The 24908-nt window shown below is 43.5% G+C and overlaps 1 protein-coding gene across 3 annotated transcripts in view; it reads right to left on the bottom strand.

Moving 5' to 3' along the window:
• LOC147139410 (galactose-specific lectin nattectin-like) overlaps window positions 1-24908 on the bottom strand; it is a 45072-nt gene that overhangs the window by 15662 nt on the left and 4502 nt on the right. The window contains exons 3-8 of one of the 3 annotated variants that reach the window (XM_086046111.1): window positions 24754-24805; window positions 24606-24656; window positions 24471-24515; window positions 24100-24210; window positions 23685-23778; window positions 5288-5422 (exon numbers count right to left, since the gene is read on the bottom strand). In XM_086046111.1, coding sequence (XP_085902237.1) covers window positions 5412-5422; window positions 23685-23778; window positions 24100-24210; window positions 24471-24515; window positions 24606-24617 — 273 coding nt within the window. In that variant the 5' untranslated portion in view covers window positions 24618-24656; window positions 24754-24805 and the 3' untranslated portion in view covers window positions 5288-5411. Of the gene's footprint in view, window positions 1-5287; window positions 5423-22707; window positions 23105-23684; window positions 23779-24099; window positions 24211-24470; window positions 24516-24605; window positions 24657-24753; window positions 24806-24908 lie in introns of those variants that run through there. The other 2 variants (XR_015088816.1, XM_086046110.1) reach the window with 2 other exon arrangements.

Raw genomic sequence — 24908 nt, 5'->3', positions numbered from 1 at the left:
AAAGTGTCTTCTTCAGGCTGGACCTTCATGGGTTGTTTCAGAAACATAGGGCCACGCAGCCAGCTGGTACCTGGGAGACGCGCAGCAGTAACGGACCTTGTGGCAACATCTGCAGGATTCTGTTCCGTTGGTACATGCTGCCACTGCTCAGGGCGAGAGGGCCTCCTTATCCACAGGGCTCGGTTACTGATGTATACATAGAAGCGTCTCGTCTCATTCTTGATGTATCCTAAAACTACCTTACTGTCGCTGTAAAAGGTAGTGTCGTCCAGCTGCATGTCAATTTCTGAGGAGATGAGCTCGGCAAGTTCAACTGCAAGGACAGCGGCGCAGAGCTCAAGTCTCGGCACTGTGTGTTCAGGGAGGGGAGCCAACTTAGCCTTTCCCATGGCAAAACCGACATGAATAGTGCCTTCTGCATCTGTCAGTCTGAGATAGGCTACAGCACCAATCGCCATAGTTGAAGCATCACAAAAGATGCATAACTCTCTGCGTGACATTTCATTTCCGAGGTATCTGGAGACCGACAAGGTCGTCTAAAGAGGATCGTCATGTGATCCATGTCTCTTACATTTCATGTGGGAGCGGAGAGTCCCAGTCACTGTGATTGTTTGTCAGCTGTCGGAGGATTGCTTTACCTTGAATCGTGACTGGGGCGATGAACCCAACAGGATCATAGATGCTTTTCACAGTAGATAGGATGCCTCGGCATGTAAAAGGTTTCTCTTCATCACTCAACTTGAAAGTAAAGGTGTCAGACATCAGGTCCCAGTTGAGGTCCAGACGCATGAGGCATAGGAAGAGCATCAGAACCGAGATCCAGGTCTTTGAAGTCAGTCGCATGGTCTCGGGATGGGAATGCCTCCATTACTTCTCTTTCGTTTGAGGTGATTTTATGTAGTCACAAATTTGATTTTGACAGAGTGTCTTGCGTTCTCTTGAGCAAGTCCACTGCCGCTTTTACTGTAGGGAATGACTTCAATCCGTCGTCCACGTAGAAGTCTCGATTGACGAACTGTTTAACATCGGGGTCGCTTTCCTCTGCACTCCGCCGAAGGCAGTAGATGGCCACTGCAGGGGAGGGGCTGTTCCCAAATACATGGACCCTCATGCGGTACTCAACAATGTCCTCGGATGGGTCGTTGTTTCTGAACCACAGGAACCTCAGGAAGTTGCGGTCCTCTTCTCTGACGAGGAAGCAGTGGAACATTTGTTCGATGTCCACTGTTACTGCCATGGCTTCCTTCCGGAACCTGAGGAGCACCCTAAGCAGGGTATTGTTGAGGTCTGGCCTGGTCAACAGTACATTGTTTAATGAGACTCCTCCATGCTGGGCGCTTGAGTCGAACACCACACGGATATTTTGGGGTTTCTTTGAATGGTACATGCCGAAGGTCGGCAAGTACCGGGGCTCTTCTCCTTCCTTTAAAGGTGCGACTTCTGCATGTTTATTCTGGAACACTTTTTCCATAAAGGTGAGGAAATGCTCTTTCATCACTGACTTTCTGTCGAGACTCCGTTTTAGGGATGAGAGTCTGTTGAAGCTTGGACCTTGTTGTCAGGAAGACGACGCCTTGGTGACTTGAATGGCAGCGGAGCTACCCAGCTGTTGTTTTTATCTTTCTTTAAGTTATTTTCCATGATTTTCAGGAAAGAAACGTCGTCAATAGATGGCGCCATCTTTTTATCATCCTTTGTCTGTTGAAACACAGTGGAGCCCAACTGCTCGGCTCCTACACTGCAGGTAAGTTTCTCTGTTGACTTTAGTTTAAGATGATTGATACCCTGGAGCTGACTGCTCCTCTCTTTCACCTGAAAGTTGTTTGGGCAGGGTTCGAAGATGGAGGGACGTTTCTGTTCTGTCGTCCTCGTATACAGGGCATTTACTGTCTCTGGCTTGTGAACACCTCCCAAGCAAACATTCCCGACAATCACCCATCCCAGGTCAAGCTTATGGGCGTAAGGAGCATCTCTAGGGCCATTTATATGCTTGCGAACTTTGTGGGCCGTAATGATGTCTCGCCCAAGAAGAAGCATAATGGGTGCGCTCTGTTCGAGTATTGGGATGAGATGAGCAATTGATTTCAGATGGGGTTGGTTGGATGCAGCGTTTGGTGTTGGGATCTTAGATCTGTTGTTGGGGATGTCATTGCATTCCACAAGATATAGTAGAGGAAACCTGACCTTACTGTCCATAGATTCGATTTGGTAGCCTGAAGCTCTTCTCCCTATGGTCTTTGTCACTCCAGAACAGGTGCAGAGGGAATATGGACAGGAGGGTCCTTGTATGTTGAAGGTGTCAAAGAACTCGGAACGGGCCAAGGATCTGTTACTGTGTTCGTCGAGTATCGCATAGACTTTCATTGATTCCTCACGACAGTTGACAGGGTAGATCTTCACAAGACAGATTTTTGAGCATGATCTGTCACTTTGATTACCACCACACTGTGGTGCAGCTGCTTGTGACTTCTGAAGACTCTGTAGAGGCTGGCTCCCCGCCATGCTGTATAGAGGGGATTGGCTCTTCAGTCTGTGGTGCTGGTCCAGGATGAAGAGCGGAGTTATGTTTCTCACTCCCACATTCGGCACACGTGGCTGTATAATCGCAGTCTTTAGCCATGTGTTGTGTAGATATGCAACATTTATAGCAAATCTTGTTCTCTTTGAGGAATGCTTTCCTTTCCTCTATGGGTTTCTCGCGAAAAGCCCGACATTTACGTAGTAGGTGGGGCTTTTTGTGGATGGGGCACTGACGATCAGGGTTCTCACCTCCAGTCCTGTCTTCTGTAGTAGTGACGTCTGTCTTGTGGACTGAGATTTCCTTTTGTCTATGTGTTTTAGAAGTTTTGACTCTTTTAAGAGTGTCCGCTTGGCTAGCAAAGTTGAAGCTAGGATCATTCCTGATTTTATCGTGTTGAAATGTGAAGTCAACAAAGGTCCCAAATGGAGGGAATGAGACTTGATAGCGTTGTTTATAGCCAGAGCCAATGGACAGCCACTTCTCTTGTAGATTATAGGGCAGCTTCTGAACTACAGGACTCAGTCCTCTTGCTGTGTCAAGGTAGTGAAGGCCAGAGAGGGTTCCGTCCACCTTTGCCGCCTGCTGTTCTAGCAGAAGGTCACTGAGCTCATGAAGTTTTGCATAATCTTTGTTGGTGATATTTGGGAAATTGGTGATGCATTGGAAGAGAGTCTCTTCGACCACTTCAGGGGCTCCATAGCATGAATCCAGTCCCTCCCAGATCATCTGCAGTCCCTGTTGTGGATGATTAGCATTGACAGCTCTAATACGTTTTGCATGCTCTTCCAAATCTTTCCCAAGCCACTTCACCAGTAGATCCATCTCCTCGCTATATATCAGATCAACTCCCGCCACTGCATTTTGAAAGGACTGCTGCCAAGCTCTGTAACTCTCCAGCTGGTCATTAAATTGGGTCAGACCCGTCATAACCAGCTCGCGCCAGGCGAAGAATTTGACAACCTCATTCATGCTTGATTGTTCGTTGTGGACATTTTGAGATGAATGGCGGGGCATGGTGAAATGTGAACGACCTTGGTTGCTGTGCTCTGCTTGGTAGATGTTACGAGAGTTATGTGCAATGCTGGGGTTCGGATGCGTGCCTGTAGTGAGTTGTGGCTGTTGACCTGTCACTCTGCTTGGTGATGTATGGGTGAGTTTAGCATCTGCGGGAGTGTTCTCTGTATTGAGACCTCGCTTGGATAGAGTCATGTTGCAATGGGTACACACATCAATGGCTGCTCTTGTCCTGAGAGCGTAGATGTCGTGCCATTGTTGGCTCTGTGTAAAGCTGTCCAGTCTTATCTAAAGAGATCAGGGACTCTGTGCATGGCTCACTTGTTGCATCCTGAGCATGTTGTTGTAGTAATGTGAGTGAATGTTGTCTTGATTGTTCAACGACATATTGTTTGGTCCATTCTAGAGGGTTAAGAGGCCTCTGTTCAAGTTGGAGATTTTTGCTGGCTTGCTCACTCTCCTCTACGGCAGCCTCTAGAGTCTCCGCTTCGGCCACAGCAGCAGCTGCTTCTCTCTCCAGAGACAGCTTTTCCGTTTTTGCCTCTAGTTGCGCTTTTTCCATTTTAAGCATGATTTCCTCTGCTGCCTCTGCTTTGGCGCGTGCCAGGACTGCAGCGCTCCCCGTAGATGATATTGAAGAACATGCGCCGTGGGATTTACTTTTCAATGACTCTTCTTTGTGGTCCATTGTCTGTGTCCGACGTATAACTGTTGTTGGTCCATGTTCTCTCGACGGCACTACTTCCGGGATCTAATACAGAGACCAACTCAGCATCGCTCTTAAAGGAACAGCGCACTTTTACAGAACCAAATGAGTCAAGTTAGAAATAATAACAGACTATAACCAGGAAGTCTGAATAACAGTAAATGATCTGCCTACCGGAGGCAGGACAGTCATCCTGACACTCGGTAATGTTCGATTCTTTCTTGTCTTATTCTGAGATGGGGGGTGGAGATAAGAAAATTGGGCTTGGGCAATTTTTCACTTGCATTCTCATATACAGTGTTACAAGCATTTACGAGAACTAATTGTATAACTCTTGAATTCAGGGATCTTAGCTCTTAAAAACTGCAGGCAATCAGCAAGAGTCTGTCAAAGATGTTGCACCACAGCATCATTGGACACATCTGCCTGCCTCTTGCAGGTGTAGCATTTTCTCGGATGATGCGGAGATAGTGAGCCAGCGTGGAAAGATGCAACACAAAATAAAGTCAAAAAAAGAGGAGGTGGTGTGAAAAGCTGAGAGAAATAAAACAACAAAAGAAATCCCTTTAGGAAGTGGCACCCATACCTAAGAAAATTACTGACTTATTTGGTGGTGATTCAGATTTAGCTGGATAAGAATCCGTTGCCACAGCCAGAATGAGCAGATGTAAATACGAAGTAACACCTATTGCCATATTGGTAAGTTATATTTGAAACTTTGTGATGCTTTCAATGGAAATGCTCATTTGGCTAATGGTGGCACGAAGTTCCTAGCCTCATGTTAGCGAGTCTACATTTCACAAAGTCCAAAATTAGCACCATTCAGTGACCAGATGTTTATGTGATGTGTACAGTATTTCAACCTGCTAATTAATAATGTTATTGTCTGGTTGAATCATCTGTTGTTTCTTAATCATGGAAACCTGGCTACATGCTGAGATTCCCACACTTCAGTGCACTTGAGGACAACCACAACCACGGATCAGAAAAGAATCTGTGCACAAAGCACAGCTGGGTTACAGCATGTGTATTACCAAATATTTTACCTTGAGCCTGTCATGGAGGCCAATCCAAGATGACTGAAAAGATCCAGCCCCTTCCAGAATGAGGTGCCGAACTACTTCATTTTCCAATCTATTGTGGATTGAAACCAGATTTCCACCAAGAAGGTTACAGACAGTCTAGTTGGAGGAAAAAAGGGGTAAAAAATGTAATTAGAACATCAATGCAAGAAAAGTAAGTTGTCTTTTTTTTTTAGATGTGAAATGATATATACTATACATGTTATTCTGCCCGTTGTAAAGTCAATATGTAATGAAGGTTTATATGCAGCCTTAGAATGCACTCCTGTGGTTGTTTGGTGTATTGTTTGATGATGTTGAAAAGGAAAGAGATACAATATAATGTGTTAATAATTCGACACATAAGTTGCTTCAGAGTATAAGTCGCACCCCTGGCCAAACTATGAAAAAAAAATGTGACTTATAGTCCGGAAAATACGGTAGATATATACTGGGACGAGTGCACACTGCTTCTTTGTTTAAAAAAAATAAAAAATAAAACACTACTTAATTGCTGATCACGGTCAGACCACCAGTCAGGATATTTACAGAGACTGAAGTGGGAATGAGTGGAGGTACACATTTATTTGGATGAGGAATGGCCACAGTTTTTCGACCGACAACACGCCGTCCAATGGAACGTAACAGCCGAAATGGTACGTTCGGCTGTGGAGTTGGATGCGCACGTTCAAGACACCCCGGGTATTCGATGAGGTCTTACCTCACTCTGACGCCGCTTCACTCTCGCGGCTGCAAGCGGTGTCGGACAACGCCCGCGACTGCTTGGGAGGCAAACCCGCAACATGAAGACGCAGGCTCATGATCACCTTCACACACTGCGCGGACAGCAAGGAGCTAATGTTGCAGTGCTAATGCCTTTTGTTTTAACGGCCTGAAGCTAGTTGTTGCTATTAGCTGTACCGTTATTCTACTGTTAGCCGGGAAGGGGAAGATGGGTGGGGAAATAAAGATCCATCCTTGCCTGATTGCTTGCCCGCTGCCAGTCGCCGTCTGCCTCCTGAGAGTTGACACGTGTCTAGCGTCGCTAAATGTCCGAAATACAAGCAGTCTGGGTTCGTGTGCGCATTCATGCTCTTGTCCGCTTCAGCCTGTGTAAGTGGAGAAGCAATCGCCACTGTATTTTTGATTTTGTGGAGGTGATCGTGATGACATCACGTTTTATGTCAAGAAATCCAGACTATTGTGCAGAACACTTTTATACTTTCACAGGTTGAACAAGACAAGAGTAGTTATTTGCATTTTGGTGGCGATCGGTCGCCGTTTTAGACAACAGACCTGACAAAGCGAGCCTCCCTCCCGTGACGTAGACCGCTGAGGCCGAAAAAATAACAAGCCCAGCCCCAAAAAGGGGTCATAAATCTAATCACAAAAAAGCCCTTAAATCACTATGGAGTCTTTTGGGTAGAGCATTTTAGTACTGATGTTATTTTTACATGCAAACCTTTTATATAAGTGCCAATGTTAAGGCTCATCCAAGTGTCTCTTTAACGACTGTAAATTATTTACTGACAATCAAGCTTGTTCTCCACTAGTTGCATTTAACAAGGTCATAAATCAATAGCGTCGTTTGTAGAAGTCACGCATGTACGGAGCTGCGTGTGCCATTCATTTCAGCCTGCACACGTGTTTAAATAAATAAATTTGTAGTTCTTCAGAGTTTTGTACAGAGATGTTTAAATATTTTTTTTAATCACTCAAAACCATTTCAGGGACAAGTATCTGAAGAACAGGTGAGCTTTGTTCCAGGGTCTTGGAACACATGAGGTTTTCTCACTGAATCATTGCAGTAATGCATAAAGGATCGCATACAACGCAATAAAATGCAGGGTGAGTGAGTCAACGTGTCGGATGTTGTTTTCATTTTACATGGGTCCTGTGGAGGCAAATCTAAAGTGAACACGTTGGACACACATCAAAACATAGTTTTTAATCCGTTTCCAATTGAGGTGCTGGTGCTCACCACTTGGCGTTGCACTTGCACTTTCTATGCCGATACCAAGTATCGATACTTTTCATACCTTATGTTATGTTTTGCACGTTCTATCAGACCTGGGTAGTTCGTACCTGGGCCGGACCGGTCGGAACTTCCGGCCCGGCCGGATGCCGATTTTTTTGGGCGGGGGGAGCGTCAGGTGACAAAAAAAAAAAATGGCTGGACTAAGCATGTCTGGAAGTGGATTTTAGTCCGGCCCACTAATCGGCCCTCATGCGTTTGACGTGGTCGTGAGGCGGCCAAATTTAATCTCAGCCTACTCAGTGAAAGGCTTCTTTTTAGGCTTCTTTCTACTCCGCCGTCGGCGCGAGCGACAACTGCCGCATTGATTCACGTGACCAACGCATTGTGCTGTTGGCGACACGTCTGCAACACATGCCACGCACCCATCAGGAATTGTTGCTGCTCTGATCGGTCCATTATGTCACATGTTGCGATGACATACAGTTTCCCACACTAAGAGGAGAGAGAGGGATGCAGCACGCAGCTGGTTGCTGCTGCAAAAGCAAACCAGTTTGGCAAGAAGATTAAATGCATAGTCTAGTCATCTCGGTCCCTTTATGGTTGTAGCAGGTACGATATCCATTGTTGTCGAAGTTTTTTGAAGCGACGCCCCCCGACTTAGAACTTAACGGTGTGGAGGCCGACAATGTTTATGAATAAAGGCGGGGGGTTGCGGCCGGAAATGTACCCAGGTCAAGGGTGGAGGGTCGTGGCCGGACCGGCAAAAAAGGGTCAAGTGCCCAGCTCTGCTTTCTATAATGTACTTTGGAACATCTGAGGTCCTTAAAGTTGAGATGTGAATGGAGTTTTATTTATTGAACTCTTGTGTATCAGGAACAGTTACTGGAACAGTTTTTGCACTTTTCAATCGTGACACTAAATGTCAAATGGCATTTAAGTTAAACTTTGGAAACACATGCCTCACTTTTAAAATATATATTTTTATAATATTTAAGTATCGCAATACGTATCGGATCACGACCCAAGTATTGGGGTCTTTACCGGATCGGGACAAAAGTGTATCGTCCCAGCCCTAATATATATATACACGCACACCCACCACCCACACATACACAGAGGTGGGCATTCCGTCTGACGGACCGGTCTGTCTATCCATCTATGACGGATGCCCGTTTTGCTGATGTTAGACAGGGATCTTGGGACTAAGCATAGACGGAAGCTGATTTTTGTTCGTCTGTGTAATCATAACTAACCTGGTGTCGTGTTACGTGGAGTATAAAATATTTCCCAAAAGCGCTATGATCAGGTGAAGTGATGGATCATTTTGTAAATATATTGAATGGACTACGTTCCTAGGAGCAACATTGGCTTGAATTGGGGAAATTGACCTCAATTCTAAATTCTCGGCTTCAAATTTAGACACTAGAGGTTGCCAGTGCTTTAACACAGGACCACAATTCATGCAGAGACAGGTTCAATGCAACATTCTTTCAATATTCAATGCAACAGATGATATATAATATCATTTTATATTGATGTATTATGTACTAGTTGCTCAGTATGTTTGCTGTGCATTTGCTGTACTCATTTGCTATGATATGTTGTGATCATTTTCTATGTTTCATTCATTTGCTATGTTTTTATGTGTTGTTGTTTACCTACAAACTTGTTATTGAGATTGCTTTGCATGCTTAGCTATTGCTACATATATACAATGTAATTGCTTACTAGATGCTATGTTTATGCAATGTACATATTCTCCCAATATGTTACATGTGATAAGAGTTGTAACTATGTTAGGCCCATTAGTACAATGTGCAGAAAAATGTAGTAATGTGATTGAGAAACATAAGGTTGATTTTATTATTACTTATTGTGATATAGGAACTGGTGATGGTCACACACTGATATGCTTTGTTGAACACAGGCTGATGGGCGATAAGGCAGATTTCAAAATATGGAGTAAAGGTACCGTAATTCGGACAATGGTGAACGATGAGGTAATGTCAGGAGAATCACGTGTATTACAGTGGGATTTTCCATGACCTCATCTCGAAGCTTCCAGAAATTGAAGATTTGATTCTCTAGTGTAAGACGCTGCGACAAAAGGATTTATTTATCTTCTTTTGGACTTAACCAAATGACAGCGACGATAAGGGAACATTAGGAAAAACACTCTATTGCGTAAGAGAGCCAGTTAGACAGTTTACTTTTCCAAATTCCAAATACCTTGTCGATGAATTAGGCTTTGTGTTAATTAAGAACTGATCGATCTTAATCCCACCCAAAATAGACTAATGCTTAATTTTTCGTTTTTATCACATTTATGTTTTTAATTGTATTTAAGACAATTTATTTATTTTAATCATTTTCTTAAATTCATGCTCTTTTATTATTAAGGTTTATCCTTTCCATAATAATTAACAACTGGATTTTGTTGAATTATCTCAATTATTGGGAGTTCAGATTTAGATGGAAACATGTTTTGCTTATAAGACCAATGAGTAATATCATTTTCATAGTATTATGATAAAAGGATATCTTTTTCCTATTTGATTATTATCGTTTATAAGATAAGATAAGATAAGAATGCCTTTATTGATCCCACAGTGGGGAAATTTTCATTGTTACAGTAGCAAAGATATAGGTCACACAGGGGCGGCGGCATAATGTGGCCATTAATGTATAACATTGACGGCAAACATTTAGAATCAAACCTATGTAGATATACGCAGTAACATGTGTATATACACATGTGTATACACACCAACCTACATCTACATAAAAAATATGAGGAACACTCATTTCGGCCTGTACATAGTACAGAGGAAAAAATACTCTAAGTGACAGTGCTGCAGTGCTGTAGTGAAATGTAAGGAACAGCATTGGATAAAAATAAAACTAGACTAACAGTAGTGGGGAATGTTGAGTATTGCACGGTATTACAGTAGTGGGGAATATTGGGTATTGCACGATATGAGCTCAGGTGCAGGACTGCACAATTGCACTAATGACCGCCAGTTTGTAGATACTACACAATGTTCTTGTTAAAGAGTCTGACAGCAGCAGGCAAGAAGGAACGGCGGAATCTCTCCTTTGCACAGCGAGGGTGTAACAGTCTGTCACTGAAGGTGCTGTGGAGTGCTGTTAGGGTGCCCTGGAGGGGGTGGTCCGGGTTGCCCAGCATTGATGACAGCTTGGCCAACATCCTCCTGTCCCCCACCGAGTCCACAGAGTCCAGGGAGCAGCCCAGGACAGAGCCGGCCCTCTTGACCAGTTTGTCCAGCCGCTTCTTGTCCCGGGCCGAGACGCCGCCTGCCCAGGTGACCACTCCCTGGAAGATGACTGATGCAACCACCGAGTCATAAAAGTTCCTGAGGAGTGTCCCCTGAACCCCAAAAGACCTCAGTCTCCTGAGTAGGAAGAGTCTGCTCTGACTCTTCCTATAGAGGGCGTCTGTGTTGTCGCACCAGTCCAGTTTATTGTTCAGATGAACACCCAGGTACTTGTAAGTTGAGACTCTCTCAACATCTGTTCCCCGGATATTCACTGGTGCAGGTGAAGAGTGCTGGCGCCTACCGAAATCCACCACCATTTCTTTGGATTTCCCCGCATTGATCAGGAGGCGGTTCTGCTGGCACCAGTCCACAAAACCCTGAGTAAGTTCTCTGTACTCCCGATCATCTCCGCCTGTGATGAGGCCGACAATCGCAGAGTCGTCAGAGAACTTCTGCAGGTGACAGGTAGGGGTGTTGTAGTTGAAGTCCGAGGTGTAGAGGGTGAACAGGAAGGGAGCCAAGACAGTTCCCTGTGGGGCCCCCGTGCTGCAGAGGAGCACGTCAGACACACAGTCCTGTGTCCTCACATACTGTGGCCGGTTTGTGAGGTAGTCCTGGATCCATGTGGTGAGGTGGTGCGCCACCCCCGCCCGCTCCAGCTTGTCTCCCAGTAGGGTGGGCTGGATGGTGTTGAAAGCACTGGAGAAATCAAAGAACATGATCCTCACAGTGCTCCCCGCCTTCTCCAGGTGGGAGAGTGAAGTGTGGAGGAGGTAGATGATGGCATCATCCACACTGATGCCAGGCTGGTATGCGAACTGGAGTGGGTCCATTGAGGAGCTCACCAGGGGGCGCAGGTGGACAAGGACCAGTCTCTCCAGGGTCTTCATCAGGTGAGACGTCAGCGCCACTGGTCTGAAGCTGTTGAGCTCCTTCGGGTGGGGGGTCTTTGGCACCGGGACCAGGCAGGATGTTTTCCATAGCTGGGGGACTCTGCCCAGCTTCAGGCTCAGGTTGAACATGTGCTGGACAATTCCACACAGCTGGTCTGCGCAGGATTTGAGGAGCTGGGGGCTGATGCCATCTGGACCCGCTGCCTTCCTCGCCTTCATCTTCTTCAGCTGGTTCCTCACCTGAGATGTTGTGAAGGCCAAGGCTGGACAGGAAGGAGTGGTGGCTATCTGGTGTAGCTGGGAGCTGGAGACTGTGGAGAAAAGAGGGGAGGGGGTGACACGCCCAGCAGGAGGAGTAGGTGGAGACTGCAGCAGGAGAGACTGAGTGGAGGCAGGCATCTGATCGAACCTATTGAAAAAGAGATTCAGCTCATTTGCCCACTGCAGGTCCCCCCCAGTCCGGGTCTTGGGTTGTCCGTGGCCTGAGATGGTCTTCAGGCCCCTCCAGACTCCCCTGGCGTTATTTTGCAGCAGCTGCTCCTCCATCCTCTTCCTGTAGGACCTTTTCCCCTCTCTGATCCTCCTCCTCAGCTGGCGCTGCACAGTCCTCCGCTCCTCTATGTTGCCTGACGCAAAAGCCCTCCTCTTCTCCTTCAGGAGAGCTTTTATGTCTGGTGTGATCCAGGGTTTGTTGTTGGAGAAACACCTTACTGTCCTGGTGGGTATGGTGTTCTCCATGCAGAAATTTATATAGTCTGTAACAGTGTCCGTTAGACTACTAATGTCTTCCCCGTGAGCATCGCTGAATACTTCCCACACAGTTGTGCTGAAGCAGTCCTTTAAGGCCTCCTCGGCCTCTCCAGACCATCTCTGAACCGTGCGGGTCACAGCTGGCTGCCTGCGGACCAGAGGTTTGTACACAGACTGGAGAGCCACCAGGTTGTGATCAGCTTTGCCCAGCGGGGGGAGGGGCAGTGATGTGTATGCCTCCTTGGTGTTGGCATAGAAAAGGTCCAGTGTTTTATTGTCTCTGGTGTGGCAGGTGACATACTGTGTGAATGAAGGCAGAGAGGAGGAAGGGGAGGCATGATTGAAGTCACCAGAGATGAGTACCAGGGCATTTGGGTGCTGTGTTTGTAGCCTGCTCACTGCTGCAGTCAAGACATCACAGGCTGTGTCGCTGCTGGCAGCTGGTGGGACGTAGACGGTCATCGCGATCACGTGACTAAACTCTCGCGGGATGTAGAATGGCCTCATGCCAACAGCTAGCAGCTCAATATCCCTGCTGCAAAGCTGCTCCTTAATCGTGATGTGCCCAGGATTACACCATCTATCGTTCACAAACACAGCCAGCCCTCCTCCTTTTCTCTTTCCACTCTCCAGCGTCCTGTCCGCGCGTATGATTTGGAAGCCGTCCAATTCTACGACCGTGTTCGGCGTTAGCGTTGTTAGCCACGACTCCGTGAATAGCATCAGGCTAGCCTCCCGGAAGTCCCTCTCGTGCCGGGTAAGCGCCGCTAGCTCGTCCATCTTGTTGGGGAGCGATCTAACATTCCCCATGATAACAGACGGGAGGACGGGATGGTATCGTCTCCTCCTTTCCCGGCGTTTAACCCCCGCACGAGATCCCCGTCTCTTCCTCCTCAGCTCACGGGGGATATCGGGTCTCGCCCCGGGAGCCGGCGCATGGTTAGCACGGAGTGCTAACAGCTGATTCCGGCTGTAAACAATGGGGGCTCGGCTCCGAGCCAAGTCGCCGGACACGATCGTGCAAAAAATAGCAATCAGCAGCAGCAAGAATCCCGCAGTTTGGGTGTCCATTGCTCCTCAAGTTACGACTATCAATTATACGAAAAAGGTATGAGGTAGAGTAATATTAAAGAACAAAAACACACGAAAAGGCTCACCGATGAGCCGGAGCTACTGTAGCGGGCTGCCACTCGCGCGGCGCCGGAAGTCACTATTCGTATTACCGGTAATCGTTTGCAATTATTATTTGACTATTGTAACCATTTCATTTCACAATTGTTCATGATTATGGATTGTAGTACGCGTCTGGCGTGTTCAACACTGACTCATGATTATTGTATGATTTATTTATTCCTTTAAATTTTTCTTTAAATAATAAAATAATCTTTGCCACCTCATAATTTTCTTTTATTTCAACCATTCGACCTTTGTAATGAATAACTGCACCCATAATAACGGTATACGCCATAAATGAATTCAAATAGTTACTCCAGCTCAATGTAAACAAACTCGAGCCATCCTACCAAGGAAAGCTACATTTTCTAGGTCGTAACAAATGCAAACGATTCTTAAGAGGTAGAGCTGCCTAAAAACGAGAGTGGTCGGATCATACGCCTTAAGTCTAAAGTGTCACTCAATAAGAGCACGTGGGCGACGGAAGACGGGTTGACCTCGTAATACTACGGCAGTTAGTACCTAGACGTGTCTACTTTGACGCTGGTTTAAGAGAGCTTCAGACCCCCCCATGAGGCCGCGTTACTGCGGGTGGGGGAAAACTGAAAGTTCAAACCCGTTAAATGGAGAGCTGGCGAGGACTAGGACTATAGTCCTCGGGTAAGTGGAATCTGACATGTGGCGCCCAACGTGAAGGTTTATCCTTGTCCATGTGATTTTATGTTTTTAATTGGATTTTATGTTTTTAATTGGAATCTGACATGTGGCGCCAACGTGAAAGAACCTGGGTAGGCGTTTCGTTTAGGAAACGCTAAGTGGAATCTGACACTGGTCAAGTCTGAAAGGACTGAACAATCAATTTTTGACAGATACCTGTTTTGCTGAAGAGAGATAGAAACGCGACCCAGACTACATTGACTGTATATGAAGGAGCAGGTGGCAGTATGCACAAAATCAGTCGTTTCTCAGGCTGACCTTCCATTATCCAAACCGCTTATCTAAGAAATAATATAGTACCAGTAGTTTTAAATACAGAGAGAGTTTTCAGAGAAGCACTTGTGAGTTATGCTTTTTATTTTTGGAAGGAGTGGGGTAAGGAGGTTGTGAAATGGTATTTTTCAGGCCCACGCTCCATTTCACAAGGTGACTGTAATACACCAAAAGTCGTTTGCCAACCACTAAGAGACAGAAGAAAAAGATGAATTTGAAGAAAAGAACCATTCATTTATTACAATCTATACTTTATTTTGGTTTACAAAGACTAGAAGCATTTTAATCTACCAGGATTGTACCTTTGTCAGCCTGTGATGGGCAAAACAGTTCTTTTAAGTGAACCGAATCATTAGTGTAGCGGGCAACTTACTGTCTTTTTGTCGCTACGTCATTAGGGGCATGAAAATCCAGACTCGTGTCTTCCATCTATGAGCCTTTCGGTCCAGCAACGGCTACACCAAAAGAATGACGCCGTTGTAGTTGAACAAAAAAAAAAAGGCTTCGCTTTAATTCCACTTGAGTCATACGAATACACAAATACACGAATACATGGTCAAAAAAGTTGTTGCTCCATGCCCTACTTGCATTCCAAAATTATCCTTACGTCAACACCACACTTAACAGCAGCTATCTTTGCTTAACGACAGACAAAAAGTAGGACAACTAATGGAACCTAGGTACTTAAATACTCTTATTAATTTTACTTTAAGTAAAATAACAATAAAATAAAACATCAATTATCAGCCAAACGGTTTGTAACTGGTCAATTAAAATTATTCAAATGGAACACAAATGGTTGAATATTTAACCAACCAAAATTTTCTTATGGCTCTAACATTCCGGCCCCTAATTCTTTGCAAGCATAAACAATTACCAAATTAGAACTACATTGGTACCTCTACTTACGAACGTCTCTTCATACGAAATTTTCAAGTAACGAAACACCTCAACAGGAAAATATTGCCTCTTGTTATGAAAGAAATTTCAAGATACGAAAGGTATAAATACAGTATGGGCTGCAACTTGCAGCTCCGGAGTTTCCTGAACGCAACATACTCATAGCTGCTCTGCCATTGGCCAGCCTAGCATCTTCCTGACATCCCATTGGCTAAGAGGGACCTCTACCGTATGTGTCTATGTGTGTAGATAGACAGGTAGATAGATAGATATGTCTATGCAGCGTCCTCGTCAGTCGTCGCTCGGGCCATGAGGTGTTTGAAAAGGGGATGCGTTTGGTTGATCTCGCCAAAGAATATGACCGCAATGTATCGACAGTCGCCACGTTATTAAATCAGTTCTTTACAAAACGCCAGGCAAAAACCACTTCTGAGAACATGAACGAAAGAGGGCAAAAAGCGATGAGGACAGCAATTAAAACGTAAACGACCATCATTTTTCATCATGGAGATCAGTCTTTACCACTGTCTTGTGAAAGTGACATTACAAAAATTCACATGTCCCCTTCAACTAACAAAGTTTGGTCGCAGGACTGCTTCTCGGAGCTCCTTTTCAGCACTCACAAAGTTTTTTCCATTTTCCGAACGTAGGGCTGTTTGATTAAGCGATTTTGAACAAAACCGAATTTTCTGGAAAAAACGTTGTTAAAAATGTTCAAATCGGCACGTTCGATTTTTTATTTTTGGTGTATCTAAGCCACCGCAGTGTCCTCTGCATTTGTGCTTCCTCCCACGAGCGTGCATACCGGAAAAACTACAACACCATCCATGGCTACCGGCGATTCTGCTATTTGCTCAGGCAAGAGAGCGTTTAGTTAATAACTCGGGCAAATATAGATCTGTAGTGTAGTGTGTGCCCTGCATGTACAATACAACCCGCGAGCAAGTAACTCAACGTCTGAAAGGCGTCCCTTTTTTTCGCCTCTACAGTGGACTTGTGGCCAGTCGGTGCATACGTAGGCTACTTAAGCTTGACAGTGCATTGTATTATAGAGTGACAGTTTTGCACTAATCATTGATTTATGTTTAAGGAAGACCAGGGAGAAATGTGAAAGGCTAGTCACTGGCTGGTTGGCAAAATGACTTGCTGACAGACTGTTTAGTTTACAGACTTGAAAGTCTACTTTCTCTCATGTTGATGATTTTGTTTCAGATGATACATGCACTTTCTTCTTTCATTATTGGTTTAATTAAGAACAGATCTGAAATCTGTTGTGTAAGTAAAATGCTGTTAATCTCAATGGATTGTTCTGTGTATTAAGTTAAATTAACTGGCATTTTGAGTTCAAAGGAAGAAAAATTCAGTTTAAATAAAAGACATTCAAAATACTTCATTTTTCATTATTCTTTTATTTTACAAAGAAATAAAAAAGTGGAGCCAAGATCCCAAGCGGATCGTAGATCATGCTAACCATTGAAAGTACTCCTCTTCTCGTGAGTGGCTTGCTTTGTATGCAGACCCTGAACTGCAGCGTGTCTGCCTCCACACACCACTGGACTCCTAAAGTTCTTTCGATCAGCAAACAATCATTTTCCAAATCCAGCATCCTGACTTTGTCGGCTCTTTCCTCCTCATGCACTGACGTGAGCACAACTCTACTATTGGAAACCCACACTCCTAAAAACAGTTGGGTTATTTCATTAACCACATTTTTGGATTGTTTGTGTTGGGTCAAAATTCTGGGTTATTTCTTATAAATTAACCCAATTGTTGGTTCAAATTAACTATATATTGGGTTATATGCCAGTAATGTTTTATGTTGGGTCAAAAATCAACCTTACAGGCCCATACACAGGTGCCAGATGTAGACTTTAATTAAGTATGACTGGCGGCCATGACAGCCACCAACATGCTGTTCATGTCGACACACGCAGCATCGTGGTCAACTCAACGACACTTTTGACATTTGGATTTCTTCATTTATCACACTGTTTTGGTAAGTACTTCACACATTGTAATGTTTTCAGAACAACTTGCTTGTGACTGAGCGTGTGTGTTGGACAGGACGAGTGCTGGAATCGTTACAAAAAAAAAAGGCATTGGTCTGCCGCCATTGTAGGATGTGACGCAAGAACTGTGCGTTCTCCAAATCATGTTCCATATTAACTTTATGTGTTTCCTGTAATCCACAAGAACATTTCTATGATTACCAGAGTGGCTCTGGTTACCTTGCTTGGAGATTGAAAAGTGTTGAGCGCAACTCTCCTCAAGAGGTCAATATATCTCAACCATACCTGTCAACTAGTACGTTTTCCACGTATTTTATACGTTTTTTGATCATTTCAAATTGTGTACGCTGTATAACAATTTTTGTACAGGGAAAAAAAAATCTAAAACTCGTTTTTTGTTAGACTGATCTCGTCTTGCCCATTTCGTCTCTAATCCGGAGCATCCGTTAGCGATTCCGACCGCAAACTTCGGCCGACTTTCACGAGCTAAGTTCCTCCCCCTCTCCCCCATTGAGCGATAAACACTGTATAAGATTCTACATAGAAATGTCCGTTCCGTTTCCCCCACCTCTCCCGCTGAGCAATAAATACTGTGTAGGATTATATACAGAAATGTACGGGCAAATTACAACTTTTGTAAGATTCAGCACAGGTATGCTCAACACACTTTTCAAGATGGACCCACAACTCATCACAGCCCGTGTGAAAGTGTGAGACAGTTGTCTGGTGATGACCGCAAGGAAGTAATGTTCGGTTCAAAGAACTGAAATAAATTGTATACCATTTTACAAGTTCATCTTTCTCATGTATTGATTTGCATTTCCTGGCTGACAGCCAATCAGAGTTATTGTCACTTTATTGTCACTGACATCACTTTGCACACTGACATAACATATCGGAAAAATCTGGTCCACTACTACTTCTCATTTTCTGAGCTGGCATTTTCGAGAGGTAAAGGAGAAACCAAACTTGTAAAAGTTATCACAAGGAGTTCTCTCAGTATCAATCTGGTACTGCTCCAATGTAATCTGCTCGGGAAAAGCATGTCATTCAGTACAATGCTTTGCGCTGATTGGGTATACGGCAACTTGTGCACGCCTACCAAACTTTTGTTTAGATCATTCCCGGTAACGGATAAAAATGTTTGTTTTGCCTTGTTTTGACTAGCTGAGTCCTGTTATCTCGATTGGCATACATGGCATCATGGCATTGAGTAATAGCTTGTGTTTTTTCAATGTAAATATGTGGATGAAGGGCATGTAAAATAACATCACGTATTTTGAATCAAGCCGATTGTCAAACGAGAACATTTTTCTTCAGCTGCAAACACGCTGTTGCTTTGTGATTGGTCCGCTTGGAGGAAATCAGTGGGCTTGGGACAAGATTGATTCTCTTGCTTTTGTGAACTCACAAATACTACGAGAATTCAGATTGCAGGCAAGGTTCGGACAAACCTTTTCTTTCACGTTTCTATGAGATCAATCCAGAGTTCAATAGTTGCCACAATATGATTAAGTGATCAATAATTGCCTTCCTGCATGTTTGATGTGATTAACTGATCAATAATTGCCTTCTTGCATGCTTGAAGTCATCATATGATTAGCAATTATGTTATTGCATGTTTTAGTGTGAACAAAAGAATGTGTGGGATAGCATCAGACTGCACCCATTGTGTCGATTGAATCCATGATTTGGGTGTGCTGCTGACCCTGAAAAAGGTTTTAGTGCAGGCCCACAATTTCCTCAAGGGGGGTAAGAGACCCCATGGTGCTGAAACAGCACAGCTAGTTGTGCTCTGCCTCTACTAATTTGATGTCTGGGGGTTGATTTGCGGTTCGGGGACACGTTGTACAAGGAACCATATGTTTATTGGTTCCATGTGTGTGATGGTCTTCATGTGGCTGATCCGCCAACCTTATGCTCATCATCGAGGTTGGAGTTCAATCAAGATGAGAAACGACACCGCTGGATTAGCCAAGATGTCGAGCCGGTTCCGATAGTGTGATTTTTAGGCCTATGGTTTGTGTTTCTCTATGACATTAAAACGTGATCCCCACGTTGAATTGACCGTGTGGGTATAGAGTGTTCCTAGTTATGTGCTAAAAATGGGAGTCTCAGAGATATGACTCTGAGAGTGAAGCTTTAGAGGAGAAGTTTTGGGCAGTGGAAAGGCTGTCAGAGGAGTCACTACGTCCATCCACATATTCATGTACGCAGTTTTCTGATGTGGGAACTGCGAGAAGCAGCGCTTGATGAGGTGGAACCCCCACCCAAGGAGTCCGCAGAGGAGGCTGGCTATGGCAACAGCCGAGGGGTCAGAGGAGTAAGAATAGGAGGAAGCATAGGAACGTTCAAGCCCCCCTCCTGCCCAATCCGACACACCCACAGCAACTCATATACACTCCATTCAGTATGACTGTACATGTTTGTGTGACAAACTTTCATCCCCCAAAGGAGGTGGTGCAATTTTTACGCAAATATTTTCAAACTACTTGAATAAGGAATACTTAAAAAAAAGGATTTGACTACATCGCGACAACTGCAGACATTTGGTCTGTCCACAACAAAAGCTTCCTGGGAATGACATCTCACTGGGTGAACGCTACAGCTCTTCAGCGTGAGAAAGCTGCATTGGCCTGTAAAAGGATCAAGGGTAGGCACACAAATGATGTCATTGCTGCTGAGATCGACCACATTCATTCATTGTATGGACTGTCAACTAAAGTAACAGCCACAGTTACCGATAACAGTTCTAACTTTGTAAAAGCCTTTCATATGTATCAGCCTGAATCCCTCTCTGACAATGACGACAAAATGGAAGAGGTTATCACAGATATTGCAGACCTCCTCAGAAGAGTGTGTTGTTTTATCACCATATCAGATTTGTGTGTGCTTCTCTCACACGTAATTACTTGCTCTGATGTGGACAAGTGGCTGACTTCAAAAGTTTGTTTGGACTATTATGCTAAGCAGAGTTTTGTGACGTGAATGCAGGTTAATAGAGACTATGGAGTTCATCAACAGTGTAGTATGTTCCATACATCACAAAAATGATGCCGTACGGACATCAATTGTAGCGTTAAAGAATACTCTTATTTTTTAAAGTAACTAAAAAGTTACTTGTAACAGTAATGCATTACTTTTTGGTTAAAGTAATGAACAGAGCAATTGAGCTACATTTTGAATGAAGTAACTAGTAAATCTAACTAGTTACTATTTTTCAGTAACCAACACAACACTGGTGGGGAGGTGAACTTCTATAATTGTAGTATTAAGGCAGTGTTTCCCACACCGTGTTAATACTTGGGCGGCCCACTGAAGTAAACAGACGGCCGCCCAAGAAGTTTTCAAGAGTATTTAATAAAAATATTTTTTTAAAAAATAAAAATACCCCCTCCAAAAGCACAAAAAAAACTAAACGGGTCGCGACCGTAGATAACGCATGTTACGTTAATTCGCCGTCACTCAAGCCTGGCTTATACCTCTGCAGCGCGTAGCAAAAACGTGACGAGTTGGCCAAATTGTCGCTCTCACGGGGAGCTCCACACCTACGCAGCCGCTTTGCCTCGCACCTCTCCAAAATCGCGAGCGCGCAGTTGAGTTGGACATTTTTTTTCCTTCCATTGGAGTATGTTCGAGAAGCCGAGCAGTTGAATGAGTCGACGGAGAAGTGTGACAGTCGGTGAGGTTCCAAGCTGGCAAGCACCTCCACCTTGGCGAACGACACGAACAGTTGCCGTCTACCAAAGCAGAGTGAATACGCTTCGAACGGCGAATCCGCGTTCTCAGCCCGACGGCCTGCTGAGAGACGATTGCGAGTTAGCAAGCTAAGCTAGCTCACAACACAGAGACGAGAGGACACCCGTAGCCATTCGCAGTGTCGCAGTCTGCAGGCCTTGAGCATTGTAAAGTGCTTTGTTACAGCCCTAGCTGTTATGAAATGCGCTATACACCGTATTGGCCTGAATATAAGACGGTGTTTTTTGCATTGAAATAAGACTGAAAAAGTGGGGCTTGTCTTATATTCGGATGTGCTATGGGAGGAGCCAGAGGATGGGATTAAGGACAGTGACACTGAGCTCAGCGAGGCAGATAATTGTTTGTGAGGAGTAATGTTCTGTCATGATAGATCTCAGCTACTCTCAAGTTAAACCAGTTTGCATTATTTTATTGCAATGTTTTTCCTTCTTCATATTTGTTTCAAGACTACAGTTACAGTTAGACTTTACTTTGATGGTTAATGCAGTTATTGCAATTTTGTTGTTTGATCACAATAGATTGGTTTATTTACATTTCAAAAACCAGAAGCCATTCATTTACAAATTTGATTGCACTTTAGTTTACATATTTAAATGTTCAGATATTAAGATTTGAATGAGGCAAAATAACATGCCTTTTCTCTCAAATATATTGTTATAATCATTTGTTTCAAGTGTACTGTAATTATTTTCTGTATAAAAATTTATTTGGTGTTCAAAAAAACTTTTTTCAAACATGAGTCTTGAAAAAGAGGGGGTCGTCTTATAATCAGGGCCGTCTTATATTCGGGCCAATACGGTAAATAAAATTGTATTGTATTGTATTGAATCAGTTGCACAGGGCAGCGTCTTTCGAATCCAATGTCATCGCAGCAGTCAGCCACCCTCTACCACGGAGCTCCTCCCCGACGTTCAACAAGCAGGTGCACTCGCTGGTGGAGGAAAGGTTTCTCTGCCTCTTCTACAGTAACCGCGGCAACGTTGGACAGAACAGTTATTACTAATTTGGTTTATAAGAATAATTATTTAAGTCATAAGAAATTGTTTATTATTAACACATTGTTTCAAGTGTAATACATTCTAATTAAGGGTTCCCCCTCGCTCTCTCTACACCACAGGTGAATTAAGTTTGTTTTGAGTAATTTGGTACAGTCAATTAAGTAGTTAAGGCATCTGCCAAACCCCTAAGGTGAAATTTGCATACAGTCCTCTTAGCCAGTGTTTTTCAAACTCTGTGAGATATTGTCAGGTATGCCGTGAGAAATTATCTTATTTGTGCGGTCTCCCAGATTGCAAAATGTGGGTGAATCAATGTTGAAATACAGTTCGGCTTAAGTGTTGAATCTACGTTGAAACCTAAAGTAGAAATTATACAGAAAGCGCAAGGTTGATAAAATGTTGGGTCAACGTTTGCTTTTCAACCATATATCACACATCAATGTTGATTCAACCATCACCTAACCAGAACCTACATGCACTTTTTGTTGATTTTTTTGTTGAATCAATGTTAAGGAAACAACATTAATTCAGCCATCATCTAAATTGGAATTAAATGTTACAATAAAGCTTAAAAAAAGACTAACAAAAATCTTGGGTTAGTCCACTACAAAATGTTTGCTTTTTAATTACTTACCCAAATGTATGAAAAACCTATGACAGAAAACGTATTAGAAGAGATCAAAATACTTTCAGTAAACCCCAGCCTCTCTATTTGGCCATATATTAAATTATAGTCAGTGTTTCAAATAAGATCATTTAGTTTTAGTAATTTTAGTAATCTGAAATGTTTGTCAACCACGTACCATAAGATTTAAATCGACTAAATCTAAAGTGATTCACTGTAAGAACAACAGTCCATATTGCTGTAAAAAATGTATTGTTTGAACATAACACATAACATAACAATCCATCCAATAAAGAACAATACCACAGTAAGGTAAGCTTGACTTGGGTCCGAGGCAGTAGCATGCGTTGGGATGCCCCCTTTATGCTCATGAACGAAATGAAGCCAATGCTTCCTAGCTCTACAAAAATCTTTCTGGGTCAGGGCGCAGTCAAACTGTTGAGCAGCAACTGAAAGACACGATTAAAATAATTAAATAACCAGCAGTCAGCAAGTTAAAACACTTGACTGGAAAGTGCAAACGATAAGCCTGGCTCCATCCAAGCACCTCTAAAAATACTTATATCTTATAGCTTGCAATTTTACCATCACCTGATTCTAGTCTCATCTTTTTGGTAAGATTTGCAAGATTTGAAATATGCATTTCAACTCATCCCCCTCTAAACGCCTCCTACTCCATCCAGTGATTCGACTAATCCCACACGCCCACAAACATGAACGCGCTTGCCTGTCACACGTCACAGCGCAGAAAACGAGACTAGCTCATTAACTTCTGAAGTATATTTATATAGTGAGGTAATAAAAAAATGGTGAATGTGAACACTTCATTTTAATATATTGTAAATCCCACAAACACTGGCCGTCTCCTCATGCTTTTACATCGGTGGCCGTGGAGATTCTTAAGATAAATGGACTGCCGGGAGGCGCGAGGAGGAATGATTTTACGCCACAAAAGAAACTACTTCAGAGCATTGTGCTTAGAAATAACTGTGTTGTCATATTAAGTAGTTTACTTGTGAGATAACTCACCAAACATACAGTCTTGAATCTTTGTCTCTTTGAACGCCTTCTTGCCGCTGCAACGATGCTGTCTCTTTCGGATCAAACTTTTGGTAGTTTCCGTCTAGAGAGAAAAACAAAGGCTGTAACATTTATAAAAATGGCAACTAGTGCGATTTAAATTTGTCTAGAAAGACATTTCATTGTCGAAGCAAATTAGAGAAATACATGACATACCATTTGGTGTATGTTGTGGGGCACAATGTGGGTTGTAATACTGCATCGCATTGAATAACAACAAGCAACAAATTCTGATATTGTTGTCGTGTATCTCGGGATCCTGAACACCAAATTGTAAGCCATACTATGCCAAAAAATACTACACCTGTGTCCCTGTCACCAACTTTATGTAGTGAAAGAGTACAGCAAGACTATGGTATAATACCAGGGAATGCGATTGCTTGTTGTTGTGTCTCTCGCTGCGGATTATGCCACTGTGGAGTCTGTGGATGGTGGTAATGGGCACCAGTGCTACTGCCACATCCTGATATCCCAGCTGAAAAACACAGTAGGAAATGCACAAGGCAGTTAAGGTATTAGCATGATGCTAACCTCGAAAGTGAGTTAATGTATGATTTCCATTCAGCTAGTTTAACATATTGCTCTGACCCAGGGATAAAATAGTATGCAATGTGGCATCCAAATTTTCACTTTCAAATGGCAAAGATAATGTGACAAAACACATACAGTAATACAACAACGATGTTTAAACATGCCAGAATATTATGTTTTGTGACTGCTGCCCGACTGACTCACCGACTCTCTTGGATGGAGAGTGCTGGTAGGCACCAGAAACCAGAACTACAAAGGGGCAATTAGAAAACAAGTTGTGACTCAAACATGATACAGACTGCTCCATCTAAAAGCATGACACACTCATGTTTTATATACCATTCCTTCCATTTTGTGGAGTCTTGGGAGTTTTCCAGTGTGGTGTTATACCTGAAATTCATGCACATAATTTAGACAATTTGTCTTCGGCAGTATGCATGATGCCATCTACCTCCTCAGAACAAACATCTGAATTTGGTTCACTTACCGTTATTTTGATCAGTTTTCAATTCTGCTCGGCTTGATACTGGTATGAGATACTGAAAGAAAGGTAGAAAAAAAGTCAAAATGAGTGTGATGCAATATATCTCTTCAAATTTGTTTTGCAATAAAAAAAAATTGTATCAAACCACACATGTATAG

Source organism: Filicampus tigris, chromosome 11, assembly GCF_054856515.1.
Source record: "Filicampus tigris isolate MCC_2025a chromosome 11, RoL_Ftig_1.0, whole genome shotgun sequence".
Lineage (NCBI taxonomy): Eukaryota > Metazoa > Chordata > Actinopteri > Syngnathiformes > Syngnathidae > Filicampus > Filicampus tigris.
The sequence above is the reverse complement of the archived record's forward strand: the minus strand, read 5'-3'. Positions and strand labels throughout refer to the sequence as shown.